The sequence below is a fragment of the Heterodontus francisci genome, chromosome 1 (assembly GCF_036365525.1).
Source record: "Heterodontus francisci isolate sHetFra1 chromosome 1, sHetFra1.hap1, whole genome shotgun sequence".
NCBI lineage: Eukaryota > Metazoa > Chordata > Chondrichthyes > Heterodontiformes > Heterodontidae > Heterodontus > Heterodontus francisci.
The window spans coordinates 37,186,157-37,202,146 of record NC_090371.1 but is presented as its reverse complement, the minus strand read 5'-3'; the positions used below and the strand labels follow the sequence as shown (position 1 = coordinate 37,202,146).

Genomic DNA, 15,990 nt, shown 5'->3' with positions numbered 1-15,990 from the left:
TTCTCAATCCTTTCAATTATCTCAATACCATGATTACAGTGCCTTAATTAGCTCAGTACCATTTCTCAAAAGCACCAGCGATCAGACAGGCATATTCCAAATCGTAATAGACATTCCTCAGTGTTTACTTCCACACATTGCACCATCCTCCTCATCTGTGGAGATGCCAATTCCCTGCATGCCCTTACATAATACTTGGCTTACAATCCCGTGTTCAGCAGGATGTTGTTTTAATTCATTGTGTGCTGGTGCTACAGGCGGTTTAGGACATTGACGTCCTCAGGTAGTGTGGGTTCTCATCGTCACACCTAGTAGAGAAGGCTGCCAATATTCACTATGTAAACTCACACATTGGGAATGGTCACTTGGGCTAGATACAGAAGGACTGCCACCATCTGTGGGACTATAGCACTGCAAGAATCATTGCCTTCAAGAGTCAGTGATAAGATACAAAAAATTGGGAAGGATGGGTACAGTGCCCACTCTGCAAAATGTTAATTTTCCTTAAGAGTGAAAAGGTGACAACAATTTGCGTATTGTTACTGACTGACAATAACGCACTTGCCTTTGGAACCAAATACTGCTCGTCGGTACTGGCAATCGTGTAGGCCTCTGCTCGGCCAAGTTCATTCTGTGGAAAGTGCGCGTTCATTTCATCACCGTCAAAGTCAGCGTTGTAGGCTTTACAGTTGGCATAGTGAAGCCGCAGGACCTTTTCTCCTGGCAGGATCCGGGCTCGATGGGCCTGTATGGAGGGCCTGTGCAAGGTTGGCTGACGGTTCAGCAATAGAACATCTCCATTCTTAATATGTCGGCACACCTTTAGAAATTATATAAAATATTCTATTACTTCACTGTTTTATTAAGTTATATAGACACATTAGCTTCAAGCACAACCAGCAGATACACCTCCTGCCTTTGCATTCCTCGGGGTCCACTGATGTTCTTGGCCTCACTATTTCCTGATATTACACACCCTCTCTATGGCTAAAGCTCAGTTTCCTCTTTCAAACCAAATACCACTTTTCTGCAGCTCTGTATAAAGTACAGATTTGAATACTCTGCCACGTCTGGAGAGATTCTAACAGCTCGTAAATCCCTGGACAGGATGGTAGTAAAAGCTTATCACCCAATAAGCGACATACTTAAGTCTGTCCACATTCCTAATGATGGCTGAGCAATGCCAAGTGAGATCTAAAGGCAATGTAATATCAGGAAGGGGGGGGGGGGGAAATTTTGGAATCAGAGAATGGCTACAGCACTGAAGGAAGCCACTCGGCCCATAGAATCCGTGCCAGCTCTCTGCAAGAGCAATTTAGCTAGCCCCATTCCCCCACGCTTTCCCTGTAACTCTGAAATTTTTTTTCCCTTCAGGTACTTGCCAATTCCCTTTTAAAAGCCATGAATGAATCTGCTTCTACCACACTCTGACAGTACATTCCCAATCCTAACCACTGTCCACATAAGAAAGTTTTTCCTCAAGTCATCATCGATTTTTTTTGACAATCACTTTAAAACAGTGTCCTTGGCTCATGATTTTGAACACCTCTATCAAATTGCCTCTTCATTTTCTCTTCCCCAAAGAGAACAGCCCCAGTTTTTCTACCCACATAACTGGAGCCCTCATTTCTGGAACCATTCTCGTAAATCTTTTCTGCACCCTGTCTAAAGCCTTCACTTCCTTCCTAAAATGTGATGCCCAGAATTGGACACAACACTCCAGTTGAGGCTGAAGCAGTGTTTTATAAAGGTGCATCATAACTCCCTTGCTTTTGTAATCTATGCCTCCATTTATAAAGCCCAGGATCCCGTTTGCCTTCTTAACCACTTCCTCATCCTGCCCTGCCACCTTCAATGATTTGTGCACATTTACCCCAAGTCTCTTTGCTCCTGCACCCATTTTAGAATTGTACCCTGTATTTTATATTGCTTTTCCTCATTCTTCCAGTATCACTCCACACTTCTCTGCATTAAATTTAATCTGCCATGTGCCCATCCATTCCACCAGTATGTCTATGTCCTTTTGGAGCCTATCACGATCCTACTCACAGTACACTTTATTTCCAAGTTTTGGTGTCATCCACAGATTTTGAAATTGCATTCTGTACACCCAAGTCCAAGTCATTAATATGTACCAAGAAAAGCAGTGGTGCTGGTACTGCCCCATGGGAAACACCACTATATACCTTCCTCCAATCTGAAAAACAACTGTTCACCACTACTCTGCGTTTCCCGTCACTCAGCCAACTTTGTATCCATGCTGTCACTTTCCCTTTTATTCCATGGGCTTCAATTTTGCTGGCAAACCTATTATGTGGCACTTTATCAAACGCCTTTTGGAAGTCTGTATACACAACATCAACCATATTAACTAACTCGATTGAGTTATTTAATGACGGTAAACACGCTTTGTCTTAACAAATTCCTGCTGGCTTTACTTACTTAACCCACATTTGTCCATGTGACTGTTAATTTTGTCCCATATTATTACTTCTGAAGCTTTCCCACCACCGAGGTTAAAGTGACTGGTCTGTAGTTGCTGGGTTTATCCTTAAACCCGTTTTTGAACAAGGGTGTAACATTTGCAATTTTCTAGCCCCTCTGGCACTACCCCATATCTAAGGAGGACTGGAAAATTATGGCCAGTACCTCCACAATTTGCACCCATACTTCCCTCAGCATCCTCAGATGCATCCCATCTGGTCCTGATGACTTATCAACTTTTAGTACAGACAGTCTTTCTAGGACCTGCTTTTTATCAATTGCTAGCTCAGATTTAAGGTAAAGGGCAGGAGGTTTGGAGGGGATTTGAGGAAAAAATATTTCACCCAGAGGGTGGTTGCAATCTGGATCGCACTGCCTGAAGAGGTGGTAGAGGCAGGAACCCTTACAACATTTAAGAAGTATTTAGATGAGCACTTGAAACGCCATAGCATACAAGACTAGGGGCCAAGTGCTGGAAAATGGGATTAGAATAGTTAGGTGCTTGATGGCCGGCACAGACACGATGGGCTGAAGGACCTGTTTCTGTGCTGTATGACTCTATAACTATATTGGACTTGTTATTTATCAACTGCTTATGGTCTTAAAAATTCAATCTCGGGTTGTGGCTGTCACTAGCAAGGATGGCATTTATTGCCCAGCCATAGTCACCCTGCGAAGGTGGTGGTAGGCCTTTTTCCTGAAGCACTGTAATAGTGATTTTGATACAATTGAATGGCTTGCTATTGCGCTGTCTCACGTCAAACGCTTACTTATTTATACATAGTTGTCATTTTGTGTGAAAGGAATAATCAAAACATTTCTGCAGCTTTAATTTCCAACGGCCTCCACTCACAATTTTCATCCCCATGTTCTGTTCACCAGTACTAGGTGTTAGCAGTTGCTTAGCAATGGCCTCTCTTTGGGTTGGATTGGCTGCACTCAGAATAGTACGACACCCATCTTCATTGATTACCATAGACGCCCCTGGATGTGCATTTGGTCCATTTAGCACTGCTTGCCTCAGCTCCTGCACATTCCACGGTGTCACTGGCTGAGGATAGGTCAGCTTTGTAGCAAAAACCTTTTAAGAAAAAAAAAAGTCAGTACATTTCTCAGCAGCTGAAAAATACACACACACGTTCACACTGCTTCAACCGCCCACCCTTATCATGGGCAGCAGCCTATATCAGACAAATGGTTCTATTTGCTATCAGCATCGGTGTCAAGTCCAAAGGAGCTGCTTAGAACAAAGTATGCAGACTGGTTATTTCATGCAGATTACATACCAATTTAAAAGCTGACTGAAGCTGCCATAAGTCTCGGCGTCCCTACTGCCTCCTGTAGTTGGTAACAATGTGATCACTGATGGACACTTCAGGCAGCTTCAATCAGCTGTTTGCACTGTTAACTAATACGAAAGGCAGTCGAAAAGTGGAGACTTTGGGCAGCTTCATTCTGTTGGCTTTAGTGTTCACCGTGTAAAGCGGCTAAATCATGTTAGCACAAACATGCTCGCGATATGCAGTGGGAATGTACTTGCAGACTGAACTGCTTCAGGATTTGGTATCATCTTCAAAGCTTTCAGGTACTCAGCTGTGTTACGAGGATTTCTCTAGTCCCGAGCATCGCACAGGCCTTGTAGCCTAATATTAATAACATCCAGAAGTGGAAACCTCTTCAACTTCTTGAAGGGGGTTACAAATTAGACGTACTTCAGTTACTTATCCCATCCAGGGTATCATTTATTTAGATTACCAGAAACCATTTGACAAAGCACTACATTAAATGCTTTTAACTGAACTAAAAGCCAAACAAATATTTTTGAAGTGCAGTCACTGCTGTTTGGTAAACAAATATGGCAGCCAATTTGTACACTGCAAGATTCCATAAACAACAATGAGATAAAAGGACCAGCTGATCTCTTTTGATGATATTTGTTTCGGGAATAATGTTGGCCAGGACACTGGGAGAACTCCCTGCTTCTCACAATCACCATGTACATCCTTTTACATCTTGCTGCGCAGCCAGACAAACAAGGCTCCAATTTAGCATCTCATCACAAAGATACCAAGTCCAACTCAACAAGATCTAGGGCAGTGACTCATTGGACTTCTGTGGTTTCTAATTTATATGAAAGGTTTGCACATCAGAACTAAAGGTGAGGATGTAAAACATTTGATGATGACATAAAATGGGAGGAACAGTAGAGGCAGAGGATGCAGTAAAAGATGTAGAAAAGAATTTGTATCAGTTATATAACCAGACAGACACATGACAAATTAAATTTAACACAGGAGTGAAAAAAAAGTTTGCAAGCAGAAAAGGAGCTGGGAGTAATAGACTCATCAATTTTGACTTTTCTTTTAAAAATCACTCTTCAGGATCGCCAACGAGGCCAGCATTTCTTACCCATTCCTAGCTGTCCTCAAGGAGGTTGCAGCGAGCCCTTCTTATTGAACTGCAGCATTCCATGTGGTGAGGGTGCTCCCACAATGTTGTTAGATAGGGAGTTCATGGATTTTGATCGAGCAACAATGAAGGAACGCTAATATGTCTAGATCAGGTTGGTATACAACTTGATGGTGGTGTTCCCTTGCACTTGTGGCCCTTGTCCTTCTTGGTGGTGGAGGCTGTGGGCTTGGGAGGTGCTGCTTCGTGAGGCCAGTGGTGGAGGAGTGAACATTTACACCGGTGGATGGGGTGCCGATCGAGCACACTACTTTGTCCTGGATGGTGTCAAGCCTCTTCAGTGCTGTTGCAGCTACACTCTTTTTGTTTTATTCTTTTGTGGGATGTCGGCATCGCTGGCTAGGCCAGCATTTATTGCCCATCCCTAATTGCCCTTGAGATGGTGGTGGTGAGCTGCCTTCGTGAACGTGCATCTTGGGGTGTATGTACACCAACCGTGCTGTTAGGAAGGGAGTTCCAAGATTTTGACCCGGTGATAGTGAAGCAATGGCGATTATAGTTCTAAGTCAGGATGATGTGTGCCTTGGAGGGGAACCTGCAGGTGGTCATGTTCCCATGCATCTGCTGTCCTTGTCCTTGTAGGTGGGAGAGGCCAGATGTTTGGAAGGTGCTGTTGAAGGAGTCTTGGTGAGTTGCTGCAGTGCATCTTGCAGATGGTACACACTGCTACCACTGTGCACTGGTGATGAAGGGAGTGAATGTTGAAGGTGGTAAATGGAGTGCCAATCAAGCGAGCTGCTTTGTCCTGGATGGTGTCAAGTGTCTTGAGTGTTGTTGGAGTTGCAGCACCCATCCAGGAAAGTGGAGAGTATTCCATCACACTCCTGACTTGTGCCTTATGTATGATGGACAGGCATTGGGGAAACAGGAGGTGAATCACTTGCTGCAGAATTCCTAGTCTCTAACCTGCTTTTAGAACATAGAACATTACAGCGCAGTACAGGCCCTTCGGCCCTCGATGTTGCGCCGCCCTGTGAAACCATCTGACCTACACTATTCCATTTTCATCCATATGTCTATCCAATGACCACTTAAATGCCCTTAAAGTTGGCGAGTCTACTACTGTTGCAGGCAGGGCGTTCCACGCCCCAACTACTCTCTGAGTAAAGAAACTACCTCTGACATCTGTCCTATATCTATCACCCCTCAACTTAAAGCTATGTCCCCTCGTGTTTGCCATCGCCATCCGAGGAAAATGACTCTCACTATCCACCCTATCTAACCCTCTGATTATCTTATATGTCTCTATTAAGTCACCTCTCCTCCTCCTTCTCTCCAACGAAAACAACCTCAAGTCCCTCAGCCTTTCCTCGTAAGACCTTCCCTCCATACCAGGCAACATCCTAGTAAATCTCCTCTGCACCCTTTCCAAAGCTTCCACATCCTTCCTATAATGCGGTGACCAGAACTGCACGCAATACTCCAGGTGCGGCCGCACCAGAGTTTTGTACAGCTGCAGCATGACCTCGTGGCTCCGAAACTCGATCCCCCTACTAATAAAAGCTAACACACCATATGCCTTCTTAACAGCCCTATTAACCTGGGTGGCAACTTTCAGGGATTTATGTACCTGGACACCAAGATCTCTCTGCTCATCTACACTACCAAGAATCTTCCCATTAGCCCAGTATTCTGCATTCCTGTTACTCCTTCCAAAGTGAATCACCTCACACTTTTCCTCATTAAACTCCATTTGCCATCTCTCAGCCCAGCTCTGCAGCCTATCTATGTCCCTCTGTAACCTACAACATCCTTCGGCACTATCCACAACTCCACCGACCTTCGTGTCATCCGCAAATTTACTAACCCACCCTTCTACACCCTCATCCAGGTCATTTATAAAAATGACAAACAGCAGTGGCCCCAAAACAGATCCTTGCGGTACACCACGAGTAACTAAACTCCAGGATGAACATTTGCCATCAACCACCACCCTCTGTCTTCTTTCAGCTAGCCAATTTCTGATCCAAAGCACTAAATCACCTTCAATCCCATACTTCCGTATTTTCTGCAATAGCCTACCGTGGGGAACCTTATCAAACGCCTTACTGAAATCCATATACACCACATCCACGGCTTTACCCTCATCCACCTGTTTGGTCACCTTCTCAAAAAACTCAATAAGGTTTGTGAGGCACGACCTACCCTTCACAAAACCGTGCTGACTATCTCTAATGAACGTATTCTTTTCAAGATGATTATAAATCCTATCTCTTCTAACCTTTTCCAACATTTTACCCACAACCGAAGTAAGGCTCACAGGTCTATAATTACCAGGGCTGTCTCTACTCCCCTTCTTGAACAAGGGGACAACATTTGCTATCCTCCAGTCCTCCGGCACTATTCCTGTCGACAATGACGACATAAAGATCAAGGTCAAAGGCTCTGCAATCTCCTCCCTGGCTTCCCAGAGAATCCTAGGATAAATCCCATCTGGCCCAGGGGACTTATCTATTTTCACACTTTCCAAAATTGCTAACACCTCCTCCTTGTGAACCTCAATCCCATCTAGCCTAGTAGTCTGAATCTCAGTATTCTCCTCGATAACATTTTCTTTCTCTACTGTAAATACTGACGAAAACTATTCATTTAACGCTTCCCCTATCTCCTCTGATTCCACACACAACTTCCCACTACTATCCTTGATTGGCCCTAATCTAACTCTAGTCATTCTTTTATTCCTGATATACCTATCGAAAGCCTTCGGGTTTTCCTTGATCCTATCCGCCAATGACTTCTCGTGACCTCTCCTCGCTCTTCTTAGCTCTCCCTTTAGATCCTTCCTGGCTAGCTTGTAACTCTCAAGCGCCCAAACTGAGCCTTCATGTCTCATCCTAACATAAGCCTTCTTCTTCCTTTTGACAAGCGCTGCAACTTCTTTAGTAAACCATGGCTCCCTCGCTCGACAACTTCCTCCCTGCCTGACAGGTACATACTTATCAAGGACACGCAGTAGCTGCTCCCTGAATAAGCTCCACATTTCGATTGTGCCCATCCCCTGCAGTTTCCTTCCCCATCCTAAATCTTGCCTAATCGCATCATAATTTCCTTTCCCCCAGCTATAATTCTTGCCCTGCGGTATATACCTGTCCCTGCCCATCGCTAAGGTAAACCTAACCGAATTGTGATCACTATCACCAAAGTGCTCACCTACATCTAAATCTAACACCTGGCCGGGTTCATTACCCAGTACCAAATCCAATGTGGCATCGCCCCTGGTTGGCCTGTCTACATACTGTGTCAGAAAACCCCCCTGCACACACTGGACAAAAACTGACCCATCTGAAGTACTCGAACTATAGTATTTCCCGTCAATATTTGGAAAGTTAAAGTCCCCCATAACAACTACCCTGTTACTCTCGCCCCTGTCGAGAATCATCTTCGCTATCCTTTCCTCTACATCTCTGGAACTATTCGGAGGTCTATAGAAAACTCCCAACAGGGTGACCTCTCCTCTCCTGTTTCTAACCTCGGCCCATACTACCTCAGTAGACGAGTCCTCAAATGTCCTTTCTGCCGCCGTAATACTCTCCTTGATTAACAATGCCACACACCTCCCCCCCCCACTCTTTTACCATCTTCTCTGTTCTTACTGAAACATCTAAATCCCGGAACCTGCAACATCCATTCCTGTCCCTGCTCTACCCACAGCCTTGTGTGCCTTGTAGCCACAGAATTGATGTGGCTGGTCCAGTGCAGTTTCTGGTCAATGGTAACCCCCAGGATGTTGACAGTGGGGCATTCAGCGATGGTAGTACCACTGAACATCAAGCGGAGATGGTTAGATTCTCTCTTGTTTGAGATGGTCAGTGCCTGGCACTTAAGTGGCAAGTAACATTTGCGCCACACGAGCTGAAGCCTGAATGTTGTCCAGGTGCATCTGCAAGTGGGATGCGTATCTGAGGAATCACGAATGGCACTGAACATTGTACACAATCTTCAGCAACCATCCCCACTTCTGACCTTACGATGGAGGAAAGGTCATTGATGAAACAGCTGAAGATGGTTGGGCCTAGGACACTACCGTGAGGAACTTCTGCGGTGATGTCCTGGAACTGAGATGATTGACCTGCAACATCCACAACCATCTTCCTTTGCGCTAGGTATGACTCCAACCAATGGAAAGTTGTCCCCCTGGTTCCCATTGACTCCAGTTTTGCTAGGGCTCCTTGATGCCATACTCGGTCAAATGCTACCTTGATGTCAAGAGCAGTCACTCTCATCTCACTTCTGGAGTTCAGCTCTTTTGTCCATGTTTGGACCAATGTTGTAATGAGGTCAGGAGCTGAGTGGCCCTGGTGGAACCCAAACTGAGCGTCACCGAGCAGCTTATTGCTGAGCAAGTGCCACTTGATAGCACTGTCGACAACACCTCCCATCACTTTGCCAATGGTCGAGAGTCAACCAAAAGTGCCGTAATTGGCCGGGTTGGATTTGTGCTGCTTTTTGTGCACAGGATGTACTTGGGCAATGTTCCACATTGCCAGGTAGATGCCAGTGTTGTAGCTGTACTGGAACAGATTGGCTCGGGGCGCGTCTAATTCTGGAGCACAAGTCTTCAGTATTATTGCCGGAAGGTTGTCGGGGCCCATAGCCTCTGCAGTAACCAGTGCCTTCAGCTGTTACTTGATATTACATGGAATGAATCGAATTGGCTGAAGACTTCATCGGTGATGCTGGGGACCTCAGGAGAAAACAGAAATGGATCATCCACTTGGCATTTCTGACTGAAGATGGATGCAAATGCTTCAGCCTCGTCTTTCCATCCATGAAAATGCTGAGTATTCCACCACACTACTGATTTGTGCCTTGTAGGACAGGCTTTGGGGAGTCAGGAGGTAAGCCACTTACCACAGAATATCCAGCCTCTGACCTGCTCTTGGAGCTATTTATGTGACGAATCCCTTTGTGATTTTGGTCAATGGTAACACCTACACCCCCTCCCAGGAAGTTGATGATGAGGGTCTCAGTGATGGCCATGCCGTAGAATAGCAAAGAGAGATGGTTAGGATCTTTCTCGCTAGAGATGGCTATTGCCTGGCACATATGTTATTTATCACCCATCAGCCCCAGCCTGGATGTTATCCAGTCTCTGCTGTCTGTGCTTCATTATCTAAGGGACTGCAATGGAGCTGAACACGAAGGAATCATCAGCGAACAGCCCAATGTCTCACCTTATTACAGAAGCAAGGTCATTGATGAAGCAGCTGAAGGTATTTGGGCCTCGGATACTGCCCTGTGAAACTTCTGCAGTGATAGCCTCAGGCTTTAGATGGCTGGCCTCTGACAACCCCAACCCCTCTTCCTTTGTGCCATATATGACTCCAGTCTCTGGAGAGTTTTCCTTCTGATACTCATTTACTTCAGTTTTACTAGGACTCCTTGGTGTCACACATAAATCGAATGCTGCCTTGATGTCAAGGGCAATCACTCTTGCCTCAGCTCTGGAAGTCAGCTCGTGTCCATGTTTGGACCAAGGCAGCAATGAGATCAGGAACTGAGTGGTCTTAGCAGAGCACAAACTGAGCATCAATTGCAGGAATAAATGTCACTTAGCACTGTTGACTATTCCTTCCATCACTGTGCTGATGACTGAAAGTAGGCTGATGGGGCGATAATTGGCCAGGTTAGATTTGTCCTGCTTTTTTGTGGACTGGACATAAATCTTCCACATTGTTGGGTCGATACCAATGTTGTAAACTGTGCTGGAACAGCTTAGTTAAGGGCATGGCTAGTTGTGGAGCACAGGACTTCATCACTACAGCCAGCATGTTGTCAGGGTCCAAAAAACCTTTGCTGTGTCCAGTGCACTCAGCCATTTCTTGATGTCATGTGGAGTAAATGAAATTGGCTGAAGAGTTCCAAAAAGCATTATGCTTGAAATAAAATAATCCGAATCATCCTTCAAATTAAGGCAGGAAGGCAGGATGAGAAGGTGCAAATTCAAACTAACAATAAATAAATTTCAGAGACATTAGAAATAACTTCTTCATTTCAAGAGCATCAGATATTTTGGAATATTTTCTGGGTGAGGTAGGCAGAGAAAGACACACTATGGACTTTCAAAATGCAGCTTGATGCTATTTGGAAGAGCTAGAGCACCAGAGTGCTAAGTTGCGATGGGTTGAATGAACTCTCCACATGCCTCTCTGTGTGTCTACGACCAGTATATATTTCTGCCACAAGAGGGTTTCAAGTTTTTGCAAGACAGCAGAGCTCCCTCTAGTGGCATTACAAATTAGTTACATGGTGATATTCAGAGATGTCCCTTAATGCACAGCTCGATACACGCATAGGCAAAGCAGCTACCCTCGCGAAACGTGCATGGTATAACTCAAAGCTGACCCTTAGGACCAAGCTGATGGTTTATAAGGCCTGTGTTCTCAGCACAGACCTGGAAAAGAAACTCATTAATTTTCATCTTCGCTGTCTGCAGCACCTTATGGGTATATCCTGGCAGGACAAACATCACATACGCGGCAGTCCTCTCAAAAGCAGAGCTCCCAAGCGCATTGGCACTAATCAAACAGAGGTGGCTTCAGTGGATCAGAAACGTCCGCAAGATAGAAGACGGTCGCATACCCAAGGACGTCCTGTATAGTGAGGTAGCTGGGGCCGAATGGCCAGTGGGGCGCCCAAAGCTCGGCTTCAAGGATGCTTGCAAGCGTGACATGAAGGCCCTAAATGTTGACTATCGCACCTGGGAGTCACTAGCTGGCGAAAGAGGGAAATAGTGACACATCCTGTGGACTGCTGAGCACTACCACAATGACCAATGACTACAGCAGCTTGGCAACACGCACCAATATCAAAAACAACAACTCACAGCGTCACCTGACAGCTTCACATGCAGCACTTGTGGCAGAATCTGCCTCTCAAGGATTGGCCTTCACAGCCATCAGCAAAGGTGCACCAAGAGAAGACACCCCACCTGAATGGATTGTTTTCTGCATGTCCATCATCTTTCATAGATGGAAGGATGCCAACTTAACGTGATATTGAGAGAGACTGGTTTATAGTGAATGAATGAATCAAGATTTATTATTAATAGATCGGAGTTTTATCCCAGTCTTTTCAAATCACATTCCAAACTTCTGTCCATTTTCCCATGGAAACCAGAAACCAGCGGTCTTGTTAACACTGGAAAATCCTAACTTTTCTTTCCCCAACACCTCTTATCCCACCACAAAGTAAAGCTGTAGCACTCTAAGATTGTCTACCCTTGTTTATTTACTAGGAACTAGGATATATCTAAATAAAGATTTTACCATTGGAATACCAATCTCATTGGTATTGATGTACATGTCAGGGCAGATGACAGAACGGGCTGCATAATCCACACGTTTTCCCATCATGTGCTTGCGGAAGAGACCATCCTTCTTTTCCAGGATCTGAGTTTAAGAAAGGGGTAATCTTTAGAGATAGGAAATCGCACTTCACACTTGTTCACCAACACAAAGAGCTCGAGACACGAAACTTGCCCCAATCCATCCTTCCATTATGAATGGGAAAATGAAATAAAAATTGTAAATCTGTGAATTTGGTTTTACTTTGCCATCAATCTCACTACCATCTCTAACAAAGCTATTCAAACTGTGCGCAGTAAGACAGCTGACCCAATCCCATCATTACACAATGGCCAAGCATGCACACTGGCAGCAAGGACCAGTGAATGAGAATCAAGAAGGAAAGCCACTGCCTGCTTCTCCCCTTCATTTCCCAGGGCTATTGGGGATAACTGCAGCTCCCCATTTGTTGCAGCCCCAGCAGATATCAACTAACCCCAGCGAGTGAATCCATCCGCATTTAATTAACTTAAACACGATGGCATCCAGCACATTATTCAAAACAAGATTCAGGCAAAGACAATTTTAAAAACAGAAAGGAAGTGCACAGCGCAGATTCATTTTAAACAGTACCTCATCAAAGTCTCTGTGTAAAATTTATTGCTCAGCATAACAAAAATATTTCACAAGAGAAAGGCAAAGTATTAGGCAGCACAAAAGAATGTTAATCATAATTTTTTTGCCCAGATGCACTTCTTTATTTTAAAGGTATCGGCCATTACCAACATAGTTTTCATTTGAAGCTGTCGACCCATAGATTTTAGTCCAATGACCTTATAATAGTTATTTACCATTGCAGCAAGCAGAAATATAATGTTTTAAAAACTCTAATAGTGAAGCGTTCAGCTTTTGACAGCTACAGTAACCAAAATGATCTAACTACTGCAGCCTGAAGCAACACTTCTGCTGGGAGAAGTTTTTGTAATTATGTATTTTTTTTTTAAAGTCACATTTGGTACAAGTGATCCAACTAAAGGAGTAAACTAGAGCAAAGTACAACGCAGCCATCACTTAAACCTCTAGCATACCTGGCGGATACCTGGAAACTTGTCAGTAATCAGCTTGTCCATATCGCTGTCAAAAACAATATTGACGTGGCTTTGAAGGTGTATCCAGGCACTGTAGAGTTTGTCTGTCAACGTCTGCCCAGGAATACTAGCTAAAAAGGCAAGGTCCATCCTGGATGGTGTGTCTTCTGCCTGAAAGTTCAGTAAACAGTGTTTATAGTGAAGTTCATCACTTCTCTGATGAAAGATCATCAACTCAAAATATTAGCACTGTTTCCAGCTCCACAGATGCTGCAGATCCACTAAATATTTCCTGCGTTTTCTGTTTTAATTTCAGAGTTCCAGCATCTGCAGTTTTTTGCTTTTGTACTGTCATTCCTCTACAGGGTACACATGCTTCTTTATCAGTCTGTCTCTCCCTCACTTCATCTAAATGGCCATTCTTTGTGTGAACCCAGAAAGTGAGTTTTATCAGCTGTGAGCAGTAATAGAGTTAACCCCCGATTGTGTCCTCTCCTCACAGCCAAACACACATACCGTCATCAGTGAATGTAGATCAGCAGCAAAAACACTGACCGATTTTCCCTCTCCTTGCGAGGGACACAGAAGCCAACTGTAGCTCGCTCCTGATTTGCTATCTCCTCCAGCTGAGATCAGCTATCTGCACCCATGTGAGGAAGGGATAGACAAACAGCTGGGACAACCTTTTCATCACAACTTCCAGAAAGTACATCCATGCATAAGGGGAAGATTTCCTCAATATATCAAAATTATTTTTTCATTAACAGTTCATTACCCACAGCAAACAGAAAATGTTCTTGCCTGGGTGAAGTCTTTCAGTTCATTACAATATTGTGTGAGAGAGATTTTGCTTCAGCATGAAAAAGTGGGAGTGTGATAGGCAAAATTAGAAAGATATCTCAAGTAACAGGAGCAAATGTTTTCTGAGGATGTAACTAGAAGGTTAGATAAAGGGAAGCCAGTAAATGTAGTATACTTGGATTTCCAGGCATTCGATAAGGTGCCACCCAAAAGGTTAATACAAAAGATATGGGCTCATGAAGTTGGAAGTAATATATCAGAGAGAGAACTGGTTCAGACGGGAAGCAGAGAGTAGGAGTAAATGGGTGGGGCATTTTCAGGTTGGTGGGCGGTGACTAGTGGAGTGCCACAACGATCAGTGCTGGGGCCTCAGCTATTTACAACCTATATTAATGACTCAGACGAAGAGACTGAGAGTAATGCATCCAATATGCTGATGATACAAAGCTAGGTGGAAAGGTAAGCTGTGAGGAGGTCACAAAGAGGCTGCAAAGAGACAGAGACAGTTTAAGTGAGTGGGCAACAAGGTGGCAGATGGAGTATAATGTGGGAAAATGTGAGGTCATTCACTTTGGTAAGAAGAGATAAGCAGAATTTTTTTTCATGATGTGAAACTTTTAAATGCTCATGTTCGGAGTGACTTGGGTGTACTCGTACAAGGTACACAAAAAGTTAGCATGCAGAAGACAAATGACATGTTGGCCTTTATTGCAAGGGGACTGGGGCACAAGAACAAGGAAGTCTTACTACAATTATATGGGGCTTTGGTGAGACCACACCTGGAGTACTGTGTGTAGTTTTGCTCTCAATATCTAAGGATGGATATACTTGCCCCGGAGACAGTACAGGAAAGGTTTAGTAGATTGGTTCCTGGGACGAGAGGCTGAGTAAATTGGGCCTATACTGTCTGGAGTTTAGAAGAATGAGAGGCGATCTCATTGAGTCTATGACTCTATGAAACATACAAGATTCTGAAGGGGCTTGACAGGGTAGACAAAGAGGTTTCTGCCCCTGGCTAGGGAATCTAGAACATGGGGACACAGTCTCAGGATAAGGGGTTGATCATTTAAGACTGAGATAAGGAGAAATTTTTTCACTCAGATGGTTGTGAATCTTTGCAATTCTCTACCCCAGAGATGCTCCAGCGTTGAGTATATTTAAGGCTGGGATAGACAGATTTTGATCTCCCAGGGAATCAAGGGATATGACAAGTGGGCGGGAAAGTGCAGTTGAAGATGATCAGCCATGATCGTATTGAATGGCAGAGCTGCTCGAGGGGACAAATGGCTTACTCCTGCTCCTGTTTCTTATTTTCTTATGTATAGTAATACACAATATTTACAATGAGGTCTACCATTTCAATTCAACATCAGACTTGATACTGTTGACAGCCTTAAAAGAAAAGTGAGTGACCTGTTAAACATCCAGCAATACCAATGTGAACAACAGTTAGCTTCAGCTACCAACAAAAGGATCTCATGGAGTAGATTTGACCCATTGGGCCACAAGTCCTGTTACACACAAGTCACTTGTACAAGCCACGGTGCTGTTCTACCAGTGCACAGAGCAGAGTCACAGAGCTACTAAAGTTGTAGTTAAAATGGACTTAAGTTACCAATGCCTAGCTTTCATTTATTTAAACAAACTTTAAAAATAATCAAGTCCACATTCTTACAGCTGGTGTTTCTAATATCTCGTCAGTCTGAATGGACTGCACGGTCTTGATCTGCTCCTGTGCCATTAAAGCCAGGAGCTTGTGCATCACTTGAACATCTTTCAGCACTGCTTGCAGATTAACCGTTTGTCCATTGGTAAACATCTGGTCTCCAAGTCGATTAATTGGACGAAACCTATTGATTGCA

At 44.2% G+C, this 15,990-nt stretch overlaps 1 protein-coding gene across 1 annotated transcript in view; it reads right to left on the bottom strand.

The window, feature by feature from the left end:
• polr1a (RNA polymerase I subunit A) overlaps positions 1-15,990 on the bottom strand; it is a 149,576-nt gene that overhangs the window by 106,998 nt on the left and 26,588 nt on the right. The window contains exons 9-13 of the mRNA XM_068029319.1: positions 15,804-15,978; positions 13,328-13,498; positions 12,222-12,344; positions 3,338-3,565; positions 566-820 (exon numbers count right to left, since the gene is read on the bottom strand). Coding sequence (XP_067885420.1) covers positions 566-820; positions 3,338-3,565; positions 12,222-12,344; positions 13,328-13,498; positions 15,804-15,978 — 952 coding nt within the window. The remainder of the gene's footprint in view (positions 1-565; positions 821-3,337; positions 3,566-12,221; positions 12,345-13,327; positions 13,499-15,803; positions 15,979-15,990) is intronic.